General features: G+C 45.7%; 1 protein-coding gene across 1 annotated transcript; it reads left to right on the forward strand.

The window, feature by feature from the left end:
* Positions 1 to 1617: 1617 nt before the first annotated feature.
* On the forward strand, positions 1618 to 9225 carry FASLG (Fas ligand). Its single transcript, XM_070396189.1, has 4 exons — positions 1618 to 2054; positions 2634 to 2679; positions 7069 to 7125; positions 8049 to 9225. The coding sequence occupies exons 1-4, from the start codon at positions 1719 to 1721 to the stop codon at positions 8441 to 8443; spliced, it is 834 nt and encodes a 277-aa protein (XP_070252290.1). The 5' UTR covers positions 1618 to 1718; the 3' UTR covers positions 8444 to 9225.
* The last annotated feature ends 4461 nt before the right edge of the window (positions 9226 to 13686 follow it).

The following is a 13686-nucleotide window of genomic DNA, read 5'->3' on the forward strand; positions in this document are numbered from 1 at the left end:
CTCTATGTAAAAAGTTGTTATGTGATGAATTGAACCTCCCAACAGAAGGTTTAGGCAAGAAAGTGAGAGAACTAAATTTGTTTTTCAAAACCTTTCTTGCAGCATTTTGCAGGGAGTCTTGGGTTTGGGAATAGCTGGTGGCAGAGTGACCAGTTAGGGTGCCATTGCAGTATTTCAGGTGAGAGATTACCAAAATAGCAGCAGGAAGAATGGGAGTGGAGAAGGTGTGATGTGAGAAACAATTGTCCTGGGTGACTCGTTAAATGTAGGGAGAGAAGAAGAGAGAGGAGTTGAAGCTGTCACCAGAAAGAGTGACCTCAGGTGATTACAGGTTGTATAAGGAGGGGTGGGGCGGGCAGAATGTGGCAGGGACACAGGTTTGGCGTTGATTTGCTACAGGGGGAGAGCCAGAATGATAGTCACGGAAATGCCAAAGCATGATAGAGCAGCTAATGACATTGAAAAGCAGGGCCCTCCAGTAGAATGGAGAGTAAGAGTTTGTGAGAGGTTTATATGGTTTACAGGAAGAAGGACTGTGACCAAAGCTGAGCTGGGAAGTTGTTGGCACATAAATGGTATCTGAGGCCAGAGGAAAGGGTGGGGCCAGTCCAGGTAGAGTTGCCATCTTTACCAACAAACAAACAAACAAGTAGGACAATCAGTTCAATTTGAATTTCACATACACAATGAATACTTCTTAAAACTTATATTCCTTGTGATATTTAGGACCTACTTAACCCTACACATCATTTACTGTTGATCTGAAATTCAAATTAAACTGGGCAGCCTGCATTTCACCTGCCAGCCATAACAGCCCCTGCAAACAGGAACGGCTCCGGGGACCAGGACGGCATTGGCTGTGGGGAGGAGGGGTGCAGGCTGGGCAGCCTGGAGTACGTGTCTCATGGGGAAGGGGGGCAGCTGGTGCCCAGATCTTGCTGATTGCATTTGCAGAGATGGCCTTCAGGGTGTCCAACATTCTAATGTTCAAAAACAGAAAATAGATGTTTATTATGAAATATCCCAATTTTATAAGGGGACAACCACTGAAAAGAAAACACATTGCGAGGCACAAGCAAAGCAGGTCTGTGGTTCCATAAGGCACATGGGCCACTGGTTTGCAACCTCTGGTGGACTCTCTGGCGAGTGGGTGGGGCCGGTGTTTCACTGTAGATTATGGTGCTTTGGAAGGTCAGGTACAAAGGCTTTGTGCAGGGAGAGGATGACAGCAGGGGACGAGTCTTTCATGTACAAGGTAAGATGTGAAAGCCACGCTTCCCACCACAACTCCACGGCGTGCCCCTCGGTGCCTGGATGTACCCATGGCCACTGCGCCGGTAGCTGGGCGGCAGCTGAAGCCACGGGCCTGCACCTGGTGCTACCTGCTCGCAGGGCCCGCCCAGCCTCCCGCCAGCCTCGCCGGCGCTCGCGCAGCCATTGGGCAGTGCAGGCTTTCATCAGAACGTTGTGGGTGGAAACTTCCCGGGGTTTGCGCTGAGCTTCCTGAGGGTTCTCAGCTTCAGATGCAAAGCGAGTGGGTGTCTCTCTGAGAAGCTGAAAGAGAGAACCAAAGTGAGGTGTTTCCCTTAACCATGGAAACTCTATAAAGAAGGCGCCGGCTCCCTCCTCTCGAGCAGTCAGCAGCAGATGTCCCCTCGTGACACCTGGACTCCAGGGACTGAGAAGGAGGTACGCCCTTTGCAGGTTCTGTGGCTGCCATGCAGCAGCCCCTAAACTACCCGTACCCCCAAATCTACTGGGTGGACAGCAGGGCCCCCTCCCCTTGGACTTCTCCAGGGACAGTCCTCTCCTGTCCCTCCTCGGTGCCTAGAAGACCTGGCCAGAGGAGGCCACCGCCACCGCCACCACCACCACCACCGCCACTGCCACCCCTGCCTCCACTGCCACTGCCACCTCTGAAGAAGAGCAGGGACCACAACACAGGCCTGTGTCTCCTTGTGATGTTTTTCATGATCCTGGTGGCCCTGGTTGTGCTGGGGCTGGGGATGTTTCAGCTGTTCCACCTACAGAAGGAGCTGGCCGAGCTCAGAGAGGTAAGCCCTGTGCTTGCTGGGGCCCGAGTGCTGGGCTGGGACATCTCCGCGCGGTGGACGGTGTCAGGCTGCCCTGGTCCACGTGGACCACGGTCTTCCTTGCAAAGTGCTCTTCAGTCCCTTATTCCTGCCTCAGAGGTGGGCCATCTTAGCCATTCTGTGCTACGGACAGAGAACTGGAGGCTCACAGAAGTAAAAGGAATATCTTTTATCATGTAGAGGATCAGGGTCATGAGAGGCTGCAGCTACAGTCTTCCTTTCTGAGATGGCAAGTCAGCCTGGTGAGCCACGTCCTTAGTAAAGCAAGGAAAAGGAACATTGAGCATCACTTGGAAGTGAATTTGTGCAAATGGCCAAACTAAAAAAAAATTTTTTTAAAAAAGAGTTAAAAATGTCAGAAGTATGCCAAATCACAAAGCTGGGGCACAGGGAGACACAGCTGCTCGGCCAAAGTCCGAGGTAGGAGAGGCTGTGAGGTATATAGACGCCTTCCCAGAGCCTGGTATATTGAGCAATTCTGTCTCCTTTGCTTAGGAAACTTTATATTTATTATACGACTTTTCTCTTTCTCTTTATCAGTCCTCCAGCCAAATGCATATTGAATCATCTTTGGAGAAGCAAATAGGTGAGTCCTTTTATGCCTGCAGATTGAGTTTCCAAAGATGGTCCTCAGAGCTGGGCCCTGTGGGTAGAATGCTGTGAATTGCATCTGTCCTCGGGCACATTCTACTACAATAGGAATCCTGGCTGATTCTGAATCTCTGGTCCTTTTGGTTCTCTGAGCTGCCCTCAACTATGAAGTCAAGTTAATTGTTCAAAATAAGTATATCTGAGTACCGCCCACAATTAAAAATAATTTCCACTTAAATTTGGGAAGAGACACACACCTCTTCAACCCTGGATCTTTGTTGCCTGAGCAGCTGGCTCCAGGTCAGTCTCCTTCCTCAGGCCTCCTGAGCCCCAGGAGCAGGGCAGTGGCTAAAACTCTCCAGAGAGGTGGGAGAGAAAGAGAGAGAGAGAGAGAGATGTTTCTAGGAAAGGTCTTCTCTTTAAATTCTCTAAGAGATTAATCAAGAGTCAAGCTTTAGTTAAAGCATTTAATAGGATGTACTGAAGCTTTTATAAAGTGGGGAATTGATCATCCACATTAGGATGGTTCTTTTGCAGTCACTAGAAAGACTGGGGGAAGACGTCAGCCATTATTCAAAGGGTGGTCCAGCTTCAACCACAGAGGTCATTGTGAACTATCTTCAATAATAAAGGAAAGGCCTGGCTGGCATGGCTCAGTGGTTGAGCGTCAACCTATCAACCAGGAGTTCATGGTTCGATTCCTGGTCAGGGCACATGCCGGAGTTGCAGGCTCGATCTCCAGTGTGGGGTGTGCAGGAGGCAGCCAATCAATGATTCTCTCTCATCATTGATGTTTCTGTCTCTCTCTCCCTCTCCCTTCCTTTCTCTGAAATCAATAAAAACATATTTTTAAAAATAATAATAAAGGAAAATTCTTTGTATGAGATCCAGGACAGGAGGAAGGCGAAATGTTGAGCATTGACCTCATCACATTTCCGGACATAGTTTTGGAAACTGGGCAGACAGATTTAGGACAGAGAGATTAACCTAGGACTTATGGACCTTTAGACTTGGTAAGAATAGGAAGGGAGCTTAGATAGCATCTGGTCCAGTCATCTCATTTTTCAGAAGAGGGACAAAACACCAGGCAGATGAGGCCACGTGCCCCAAACCACTGGTGTGGACCTACAGGGCTTTCCAGTATATGGACTGATACCTCGTGAAATAAGGCAACTCCCATCTCTCTATGATGATTATGAAATGAGAAATATAGATGGGAAGAAAGATGCCTCTGTGAAGACAGTAAGTAAATCTTATTAGAAATTGGGAAGAAAACATAAGGCAGCACTGGCCAGTCAGTAAGGGGAGCCTATTCCTCAGGAAGTGCCTGCTCAGGTGATCCAAATCGCCCTACTGCCTAGAATGTAGGAGCCAACCTCAGGAGGCTCTGGTCCCCAGCTCTGGTCCAAGTCCCTAAGGGTAAGAAAGTCCAGATGGGCACAAGCAGTGTAGAAATATTTGCTAGAAAAAACCTCTAGAAGATTTCTAGGCTAAAATAGATTTGAAAATCAGTGGAATGTGGCTGGTGAAACTGGTACCCAATTACTCATCTTTCACCCACTCTCTGGAGTCATCTTAGTGATTAAAAGTCAAGCAAGCAGATGAGTCAGGTCTACCAACCCCAGAACAATCATCTTCTCCAGATCAACCCAGATGGACCCAACATTGGTTAATTATCACATGGAAATCAAATTAGCAACTTTGCTAATAAGATAAGAGATGCAAATTAAAACAAGAGATACCCATCTTCATCCATCAAATTAGGAAAAAACAAACCCAGCTGGGAAGAAATGAGAGCAAAGGGCTGCTTAAACATGATGGACAGTCAGGGGCCTGTAAGTTCTGAAGAGCAGTTTGGAAACATATATCAAAAGATCAAAACTGTTAATTTACCTTGTAATCTTATCACAAAGAATTTATCTTTAGAAAATAATTAGAGCTGTGCCTGAAAAATTATGTACAAGGATGTTCATCACTTCCTTACAAGGCTATTTACAATAAACAATTCTGAAGAAATGTAAATGCCTCTTAATAGGAGATTAGTTGAATGCACCATGGTGTATTGAGATGACAGCATAATAAACAGCAGCTAAAAACCATATATTAGAAGAAACTTAATGTCATGGAGAGTGTGCACTCTATAGTGTTAGGTAAGGACATACGTTAGTTTAATATTGACTATATACATATATGCATACTTTTATATCTTGATGTTCTTAGCAAAGAACTGGGAAGACTTTATATTTTAGCATGGTGACTAATTCCCTCTGGGAGGCACTAAGCTTCTTTATGTCCATCTTTTTCATGTTCCATTTTGCCACAGTTAATTCATTCTCTCTTTTATTCATTCACAAATGTTCTTGGGGTGCTTCCTATGTGCCAGGCTGGGTGTTGGGTTGGGGGTGACCACTGAGAACAAGAGAGACGAGGGACCTACCCTCATTGAGCTTGAAGCAAGCTGGAGGAGCTAACCCAAAGCGGGCAAACAAACCATATCTTTCCAAAGCATGCTGAGTGTGCCTAAGGCAGATAGATGGTCTGGAAAGTCCCAAGGAGGTCTTGTGATTGTGTGTGTGTGTGAGTGTGTGTGTGAGTGTGTGTGTGTGAGTGTGTGTGTGAGTGTGTGTGTGTGAGTGTGTGAGTGTGTGTGTGTGAGTGTGAGTGTGAGTGTGTGATTGTGTGTGTGTCTGTGAGTGTGTGTGAGTGTGTGTGTGTGTGTGAGTGTGTGTGTGAGTGAGTGTGTGTGTGAGTGTGTGTGAGTGTGTGTGAGTGTGTGTGAGTGTGTGTGTGTGAGTGTGTGTGTGTGAGTGTGTGTGTGTGTGAGTGTGTGTGTAGTGCCGTGGGAGGGTAGGAGAAAGCATTTCAGCAATGAAAATGGCATGTGCAAAGATCCTGGGGCAGAAAACAGTCATCACCAAAGTATGGGATATATTTCTAGTTTCCTTATTCCAGTATTTACCCAGCAGGTAATCTTACTGAGCACTTTCTATGAGAACTATACCATACAAGGCTCTCTGAGGGCTATAAAGATATGCACCATTTCCTGTCAAAACATGGCCTAATGCCAGATTAGCTGCACAGACGGCTTGTGGTGCAGGAATGCAGGCAAGAGTCAGCTTCGCCTTTCCTGTTCACTAGCACCTCATTCATGGTGGGTGATCTTGGGTAGCTGCAGAGGTAGCAAGAGCTCAGGGAATGTTCTCAGTTGTTGAGGCCTTCTCATGCACCTTTCTAAGACTCCTTCTCCAGTGTCTTAGCTCAATTCATTAGCTAAGTGGTAGCTCTATAGCTCTATTCAGTTAAATATTTGAAGTCAGAGAAGTAGTGTCTATTTTGAGAACTATTCTCTATTTTAACTCCTCAATGTAATTTAGCAAACATTTACTGGTCACATGCCCTGTGTTAGAGACTGACCTGAGTACTCTGGTGGATTGAACCTGTAGTAAGAAGTTTACCATTTATTTGAGAGAGTTAGGCAAGTTACACAGTTTTCACAGAAAAAGGGTAGGTATCCAAGTGGACAAGAGAGGTGAAGACAGGATGATTCTGGGAGGGGAAAATCCTATTTGACTAAAAAGGCTTGGGAGGGTGCCCCAAAGAAAGAGGTATCTTCGATGGTATTTATAGGGTTGATAGCAATCTAACATAGAGATCTGTTTGGAAGGGCATTCTGGGTAGAAGGAACAACATCAGCAAAGGCACAGAGGCAGAGAGCTGGGCATGTTCAGGCCACACCAGGAGTCCTAGGGGAACCATGCACAGTTATACATTCAATGAATCCATTCAAGGTGTTTGAACCTTAGGATAATTAATGTGGGGCAGGTTGTAGAATGCCTTTGGGGAAGACCTAGCAGCCAGGAGGTGAATTAGCAGTCCTCTTCACCCTCTGGCCTGCTGAGTCTTAGGGACAGTAAAGCCAGAGCAGAAAGAGTCCCGGATTGGAGTCAGGATGCCCCAGTGTCGGTCCCACCCTGACCCTGAGTAGTCGGGTCTTGTTGAACAAGCCACCCAACTTCTAAGCTCATTTTGCCATCTACGAGGTGGGACCGGAATCTCTACCTGAAAGGGCTGTGGCACGTTCTAAATGCAGGAACTGGTATGACAGCTCCTAACGAATGAATGAAATTGTTAACGAATGTCATTTTATTGTAACAGTATAACATGCCTACGTCTGTCTTAATTTGGTTTATTTTTTACCTCTCCCTGTCTGTAATACGGGGGCTATGAGTTCCACAGTTTGGATTTGCATTAGTATGTGTTAGACTGTTGCCATTTATGCATTTTTTAAAAAAACCTCTTTTATTTAAATGCCCTGTTTAAGTTCCACCAAAAGAATAGTCAATATCTCATTTTTACTTCTATATCTCATCTCTCTACGATACAGGTCACCCCAATCCAAGCTCTGAAAAAGGGGAGCAGAGGAAAGTGGCCCATTTGACAGGTGTGTATCGGGAAGGTGCAAGAGGCAGGAAGTAGAACTGCTGGTCAGTCTCCATCGCTGTGTTCTGGGGGAGCTGATAATTGGAGGAGAGGCCCCGTCCCGGCACGGGTGGACTTTCAGTCGGTGGTTGTGTCGTGGAGTGAAATGATTGATAGCGACGTGGTAGGGGCAGTCCCTGTGGGAAGTTCATACACACCCGAGAAGTGGATGAGTATCACAGACTGTGTGCCACTGTCCCTGGGATTATTTAGGCAGAATGATCCAGTCCAGAGACAGGCTTCTATAGAGCACATGCATGTGTATGTGCCAAGTCTTGGGGACACGGAGAGAAACAATCCGTGGTTCCGCCTTCAAGAAGCCTAAAATCCAACAGGGAAAGAGGTACACAGGTCAGCACTTCAATACTGGAGAGGTTCTCTGCTTAAGGCGTGTGCATGATGTTGTGGGGACACAGAGGAAAGGGGGTTTCAGCCCAAAGCGGGGGACTGCAGGTGAGGAGTTGGGTCCCTGAGGTCCCTTCCAACTTTAGATCTGTAGAGTTCCTTGGCTTTGGCTTTTTCCCTCCTGGAAGGACCCTAGAGCCTAACCTTCTAGTTCTGAAGATCGTAGAACCTTTGATCCAGAGAGCCAAGTTCCTCTCACTAACTTCTTACTGCAATTGGTTAAGGGTATATATTATTGTCCATTGTGTGTCTCAGAAGGAATTTAGTGATGGATGAGTCTGACCCCTTGGCCAGCTCTATGGGGGTTATGTCATTTTGGATAAAACGCGCGCGCGCATGCGCGCGCGCGCACACACACACACACACACACACACAACCTTTTGCTCAAGGGAAGGCAGGTCCACAGTCTTGCCTTGGAAGCGTAGTTTGTCGGGTGCGTGAGCCTCCCTGGCTAAAAGCTCCTCTCTGACTTGGTTTTAGGCAAGCCCAGCTCAAGATCCATCCCTCTGGAATGGGAAGACACCTATGGAATTGCCCTGGTCTCTGGGGTGAAGTATAAGAAGAGCAGCCTCGTGATCAATGACACTGGGCTGTACTTCGTGTATTCCAAAGTGTACTTCCGGGGTCAGTCCTGCAAGAAACAGCCCCTGAACCACAAGGTCTATATGAGGAACTTGAAGTATCCCCAGGACCTGGTGCTGATGGAGGAGAAGATGATGGACTACTGCACTGCCGGCCAGATGTGGGCCCGTAGCAGCTACCTGGGCGCGGTGTTCAATCTCACCAGTGCTGACCATTTATATGTTAATGTGTCTGAGTACTCTCTGGTGAATTTTGAAGAGTCTAAGACATTTTTTGGCTTATATAAGCTCTAAGAGCACTTTGGGGTTCTCTCCATGGTGGCTCCTTGATACAGGCACTGAGAACGTTGTCTTGAAGGAGGGTCTTCTTAAGCCCACTTGAGGTCAAGTGAGAAGACATAAACCAAGAGGATTCTGAGACCACAGAGTCCAGCAGGTCTACGGTTCCTCATCTCGCCCAAGGTCCACGAGCCAGACAGGATGAGGAGGATAGCTGGTGAACATAACACTCTGGGCTGCATGTCAAAATGCAAGATGGGCCAAAGCAGCTACCGGGGTGTTCTGCACTCAGCTTCAGAGGCCAAGAGTGTTTGGGCACATTGCAAAGGACACCTTCTAACTCACCTCTTGCGGTGGGTCTACTGTCTACCTCAGGGAGGCTGTCTTTCAGGTGTAAGGGATGGAAAAAGGTGACTAAGCTCAAGAGACTGAAAGGCCGGTGTCCCAGTGGCAGCATTTTTACTTCTCAAGCCATAGCCTGAGCTGCCAGGTGATGCAAATAGAAAAGCTAGGGATATCTGTGGGGGATGCAGTCCATTCCCTATACAGCATGTATGTTTCCAGAGCAATTGTAGGTGTGTGTGTGTGTGTGTGTGTGTGTGTGTGTGTGTGTGTGTGATTAGGAAAGCTGCCTAAATAGGAAGAACATGTTAGGGAAATATGGGACGCATTTGGTGTCGGTTTCAAATGCTTCTTGGCAACCAACTCTAACAGTCCTCTAATCTTGGATTGTCAGCTAGTGATGCTGTTTTCCTATAATATAACCAATATTTATATATATTTTGTGCATTTTAAATGGAAAGAATACATGTAATAAAAACTATATTTTAGAATACAGATAAGAAATATGGATGTACTTTTTAGAAGTCAGAAAGATTTTGCTCTTTTCCTTAGTCTTCCTTCCTTCCATGGCTTCTTAATTCGTTATGACTTAACGCCACTTCAAGGAGAATTTACTGGGGTGAGAAGCACTTTGCCAGGCTCTCGTCCCCTCTCTGTATTTTCTTCCCTCTCTGTCTTCCATGATTCAAAGTTTCCATTGCTGGTATTATTGCCGGTGTTAAGCTCACCCAACTTTCCATAGATTTGACGACAACTTGTCTCTTCCTGGGGGCATAGTGGAAAGGGCACAGACTTTGGACTAAAATGACCTGAGTTTGAATCTTCATTCCTCCACTTATTAACTATGTATTCACTGTGCAGGCCCCTTGACCTCTCTTAGACAGAAAAGGCCTGATATGTACATAAAGTATCTGACACATAGTAGAATGTCAAAAAAAGATATGTACCATTATTTATAAGCTACTCTGTGAGAGACACTCTGTTCTCCAGAAGTCACTGCTCTTGAGAGATCCATCTAAACACCTGGCTTCTTGCATTTTCACTTTGATCACTCACAATTTCCTTTTCCTATTGTCTTCAGCCACTACCATGGCCTTCTCTAGACTGTCATTGTTAAACATTAGCATACCTCTTCTGAAATTTTATTTCAGGCATTTTAGTTTCACAAATCACCTCCTATTATTCCAGCTTAGTTGCTTCAACGTTTTATCTATCTCTATATATCTATAATAATAATATGCTAATTAGGCTGGACATCCTTCCAGACAACCTTCTGGACGAAGCTGGGGCTGCAAGGGGAACCCGGGTCCCAGGTGCCAGAGGGAAGCCGGTGCTGGCAGCTGGGGGAAGGAAGGCCTACTCTTGCACGAATTTCGTGCATCGGGCATTTAGTATATATATATCCCCTAATATATAAATATATATACTAGTATATTTACCATATTGAGACCTCTAATTAATGAGCTCTATTATTTTCTTGCATATCCATCAGCTTCTTTATTTTCACTCCTCTCTGTCTGGCTTAGATTCTATCATCTGTCATTACAATCACTATCTTGGAAAGACCCTCAACCCCCAATATTCTGTTTCCTTCACTGTATTCCTCTTGGGAAAATCCCATTTTCTCTACATTGGCATCCTAGCAGCTGGATGTTGCAGGAGAAAAATTACACAAACAGACTGTCTGGTTTCATTTTATTTTTAATCACTCATCTACTGAAGTCAGCTAATCAATTATGTATCATCACTAATTTGTTTTTTTCCTTTGGATGGATTTGAATAGGCAATGGATGCCCATTGTACAAAATTTAAAGGATATGCAAAGATAGGAGGAAAGAAGTCCCCTTCTCACCCTGTCCTGTGGCCCCATTTCTGCCCACAAAGATAGTCATTGCCTCTTGGTGTAGCTTTCCAGGGAGGGTCCGTACATAACGCTCCCATCACTTTACACTCCGAGCTAGATAATTCTTTGTTGCGAGGCTGTCCTGACTGTACATTTTAGGATGCTGAGCAGCATTCCGGCCCTCCTCCCCTACTCCCCTGTGCAGACAACCAAAACTATCTCCAGATATTGCCAAATGTCACTAGGGCTGAGACGAGGAGACAAAATTACTCCTGGCAAAGAACCATTACTTTATATCAGTGGTCACAGGTCTCAAATGGGTATTCAACATGGCCCAGCACTTTTTCCTCAGTTCCATGGTAAGCATGCTTTTCCGTTGTTTAAGACAATTAAATCCCATCTTTCCCTCCTGCAAACCAACCCTATCCCGCCCTCCCTACCCACCGTGGAACCCCACTCCCACCACCAGAACCCAAAACCCACTGCCTCTGAATGGCCTCCTTTTCCTCCCGATACAGTAGGAGAAGAGGACCATCTCTCCATTTGTGCACTAGACTCATTCCCTCTCCTCTACGTGGCCCATTTAACTCTCTCTGGGTCCTCAAACTATCCCTGTCTATGAAGTCATGTCCAGTATGTAGATATGTTCAAGTAGCCCTTTTCACCAAAAGACAAACCAAACCTTTCTTTACCATCTTTCTTCCTCCAGTAATGGGTGCCTTTCTTGGTCTCCTGGTAGAGACAAACATCTCGGAAGGTTGTCCCCACACACAGGAGCCCCATTTCCTTAGCCAGGTTTATGGCTATATTTATTTGACCACTTAAAAAAATATCTGTGTTTTTTTAATGCTAGGCTAAATGTCCCAAATGCAAGACATTTTTTTTTTTGGCCTCGTTTACCCCCGTATCCACACCACCCGACCCCATGCCCGGCACATACTAGGTGTTCAATAAATGTTTGATGACGTTTAATTATAAGACAAGAGTCTTTCAGTTTTGGCTACATGGGTATGCTTTGAGAGTAATTTAAGTAGTGTTGCCTCATGAATGTGTGTGAATGTTTCTCCAGCTTTGAATAGATTTTCCGATGGGAGACTGAGGCTGCAGATGGAAAAAAAAACACCATGCATCCCAACCCATAGCATTGGAAACCAAGTTACATCTCGTTGGTGCCTGGCATTACCAGGAGTTAATCAGGAGACTGGTGATGAGAACTGCCAGGTAACCAGAGCTGAAAGTGTCAATTAGAAGATGCTCAGCAAATATTTGTTGAATAAACTAACGAACAAAGCCAAAGGTTCAGGTTGGGGTATGCCACCTGCTCTCTTTAAAACTCTTCTGTTGATTTAGCTGCTTTATGAGGCCAGGTACCTCATGGGGAAAGCCAGAGAGGCATTCGCCTTGCTGGGCTGCTGGGCTGTGTTCTCACCATGAAGTCCTCTTCATCCTTTTCCTTGTCTTTTGGCTCCAACCATCAAGAAGTTTGCTGGACTTTCTTTCTTTCTTTCTTTTTTTTTTAATCTATAGGCCCTTCTAGATAATGGTACCAGAGCAAAGAGGAAGTGGTCCCACACCCTGAGATGAGCTGGTGTGATGTGCCATCAGCTCGTCGCACTGGTATTGCCACTTTCAGACCTCTAGGTCTGAGCCCCGCTCGCATGCCTTTGACGTGTTCTGGAGACAGTTGTGTGGCTCACCATGCTTTAAGTTCTGGTTCTACGGAAGAGAGGTTAACAGTTTCTTTAGGACCTTGACTTACTTTTCTTCACCTCGGTAGAAATATACGGGATGTCAAAATCCCAAAACCTTTGAATATGCTCATTAAAAATGGAATCGGCCATTGGTTCTTTATGAAATGCTAACCCCAAAGAACACGTAAAAAAAAAAAAAAAAAAAGGTTACTTCTAGTTCAGTAGTTTGAGGTTTTCTTTCTTTTCAGACAACCAAAGACACATAAAACCATGTTTTTTTTAAGCCCCCTCAGAGTGGTGACTTTCTGTTCTCTGAAGTAGGTTTTGACTTACCACAGCTTACCAGGAAAAGAGCTCTTCTGGGGACGTCACTGCAAGAGTGACTGATCTGAAGCAACAGCTCATTGAGAGAGGGGATTGGAGAGAGAAGCCTGGCTCCTCCACGCAGGACTCCTGTCCAACCACTAGGCCGTACGCCTGGAACTAATAGAAAATAATATTGAACGAAACTGTAATTGAAAAAAAAAAAAAACCACCCCAAAACATTTTACTTCTAAAAAGAAAAGATTTCCTTAGGGAGTTAAGTCTGGTCCTTAACTAAGAAAGCATGTCACCATATGTCAAATTGCATTCTTTCAAAGGAGTTTGGATAAGTTCTGAAGTTATAGAGATCAGTTTTCCCTTTTTCTGTGTTTTGTTGTTTCTTCTTTCCCAGGGTTTTGGATCACGCACAGGCAGAACGAGGCATTCCGAGGAAAGCAGAATCAAAACCCCATTCTTAGGCCTTAGACTCATTTCTGAGTTGGAAATGAACCTGATTCAGAAATAATGTAACTATTGATGGTAGCCAGGGACCTTTGGGACTCATTAAGAAACCAGCTAAGTGGGTATTCTGCTCCTTAAAGTTCCCTCAGAAGGTCGGAAAGCATCACCTCAGTGAGGTCAAAGCTTCCCCTTTACGGGGAGACACTTCTCCATCATTCTAGCCGGTACATTTTTCAGAGAAGAGTAGAATTCAGATGTCCCTCCTCTCCCGCTCGGAGGCTCCATCTGCTCAACAGGGCCACCTTTTCTTCTATTTCTTAACAGAATGATATGGACCTCCACCTCACATTCTGTGGGGAGTCCAGAGTTCTCTGCACTCTTCTGGGAAAGTCAGGGAAGAACCTCACCCTTTGGGAAGTCTAGTGTCTGCTGTCACGGGGACCGGGCAGTGACTGCTTCCAGGCTCCTGTCGCTCCCAGGTTGGAGCAGCTCATTTCCCTCAGGGCACCCTCCCACAGGATGCTGGGTGCAGGCACTTCTACTGAAGGCTTGAAGGTAATGGAGAGCGGTTACCTTAGACACATGCCGTATAATTACACCTAAGGCTGAGTATTAGA

Source organism: Myotis yumanensis, unplaced genomic scaffold (assembly GCF_028538775.1).
Source record: "Myotis yumanensis isolate MYYU_CA2020_CCGP unplaced genomic scaffold, mMyoYum1.0.hap1 SCAF_17, whole genome shotgun sequence".
NCBI lineage: Eukaryota > Metazoa > Chordata > Mammalia > Chiroptera > Vespertilionidae > Myotis > Myotis yumanensis.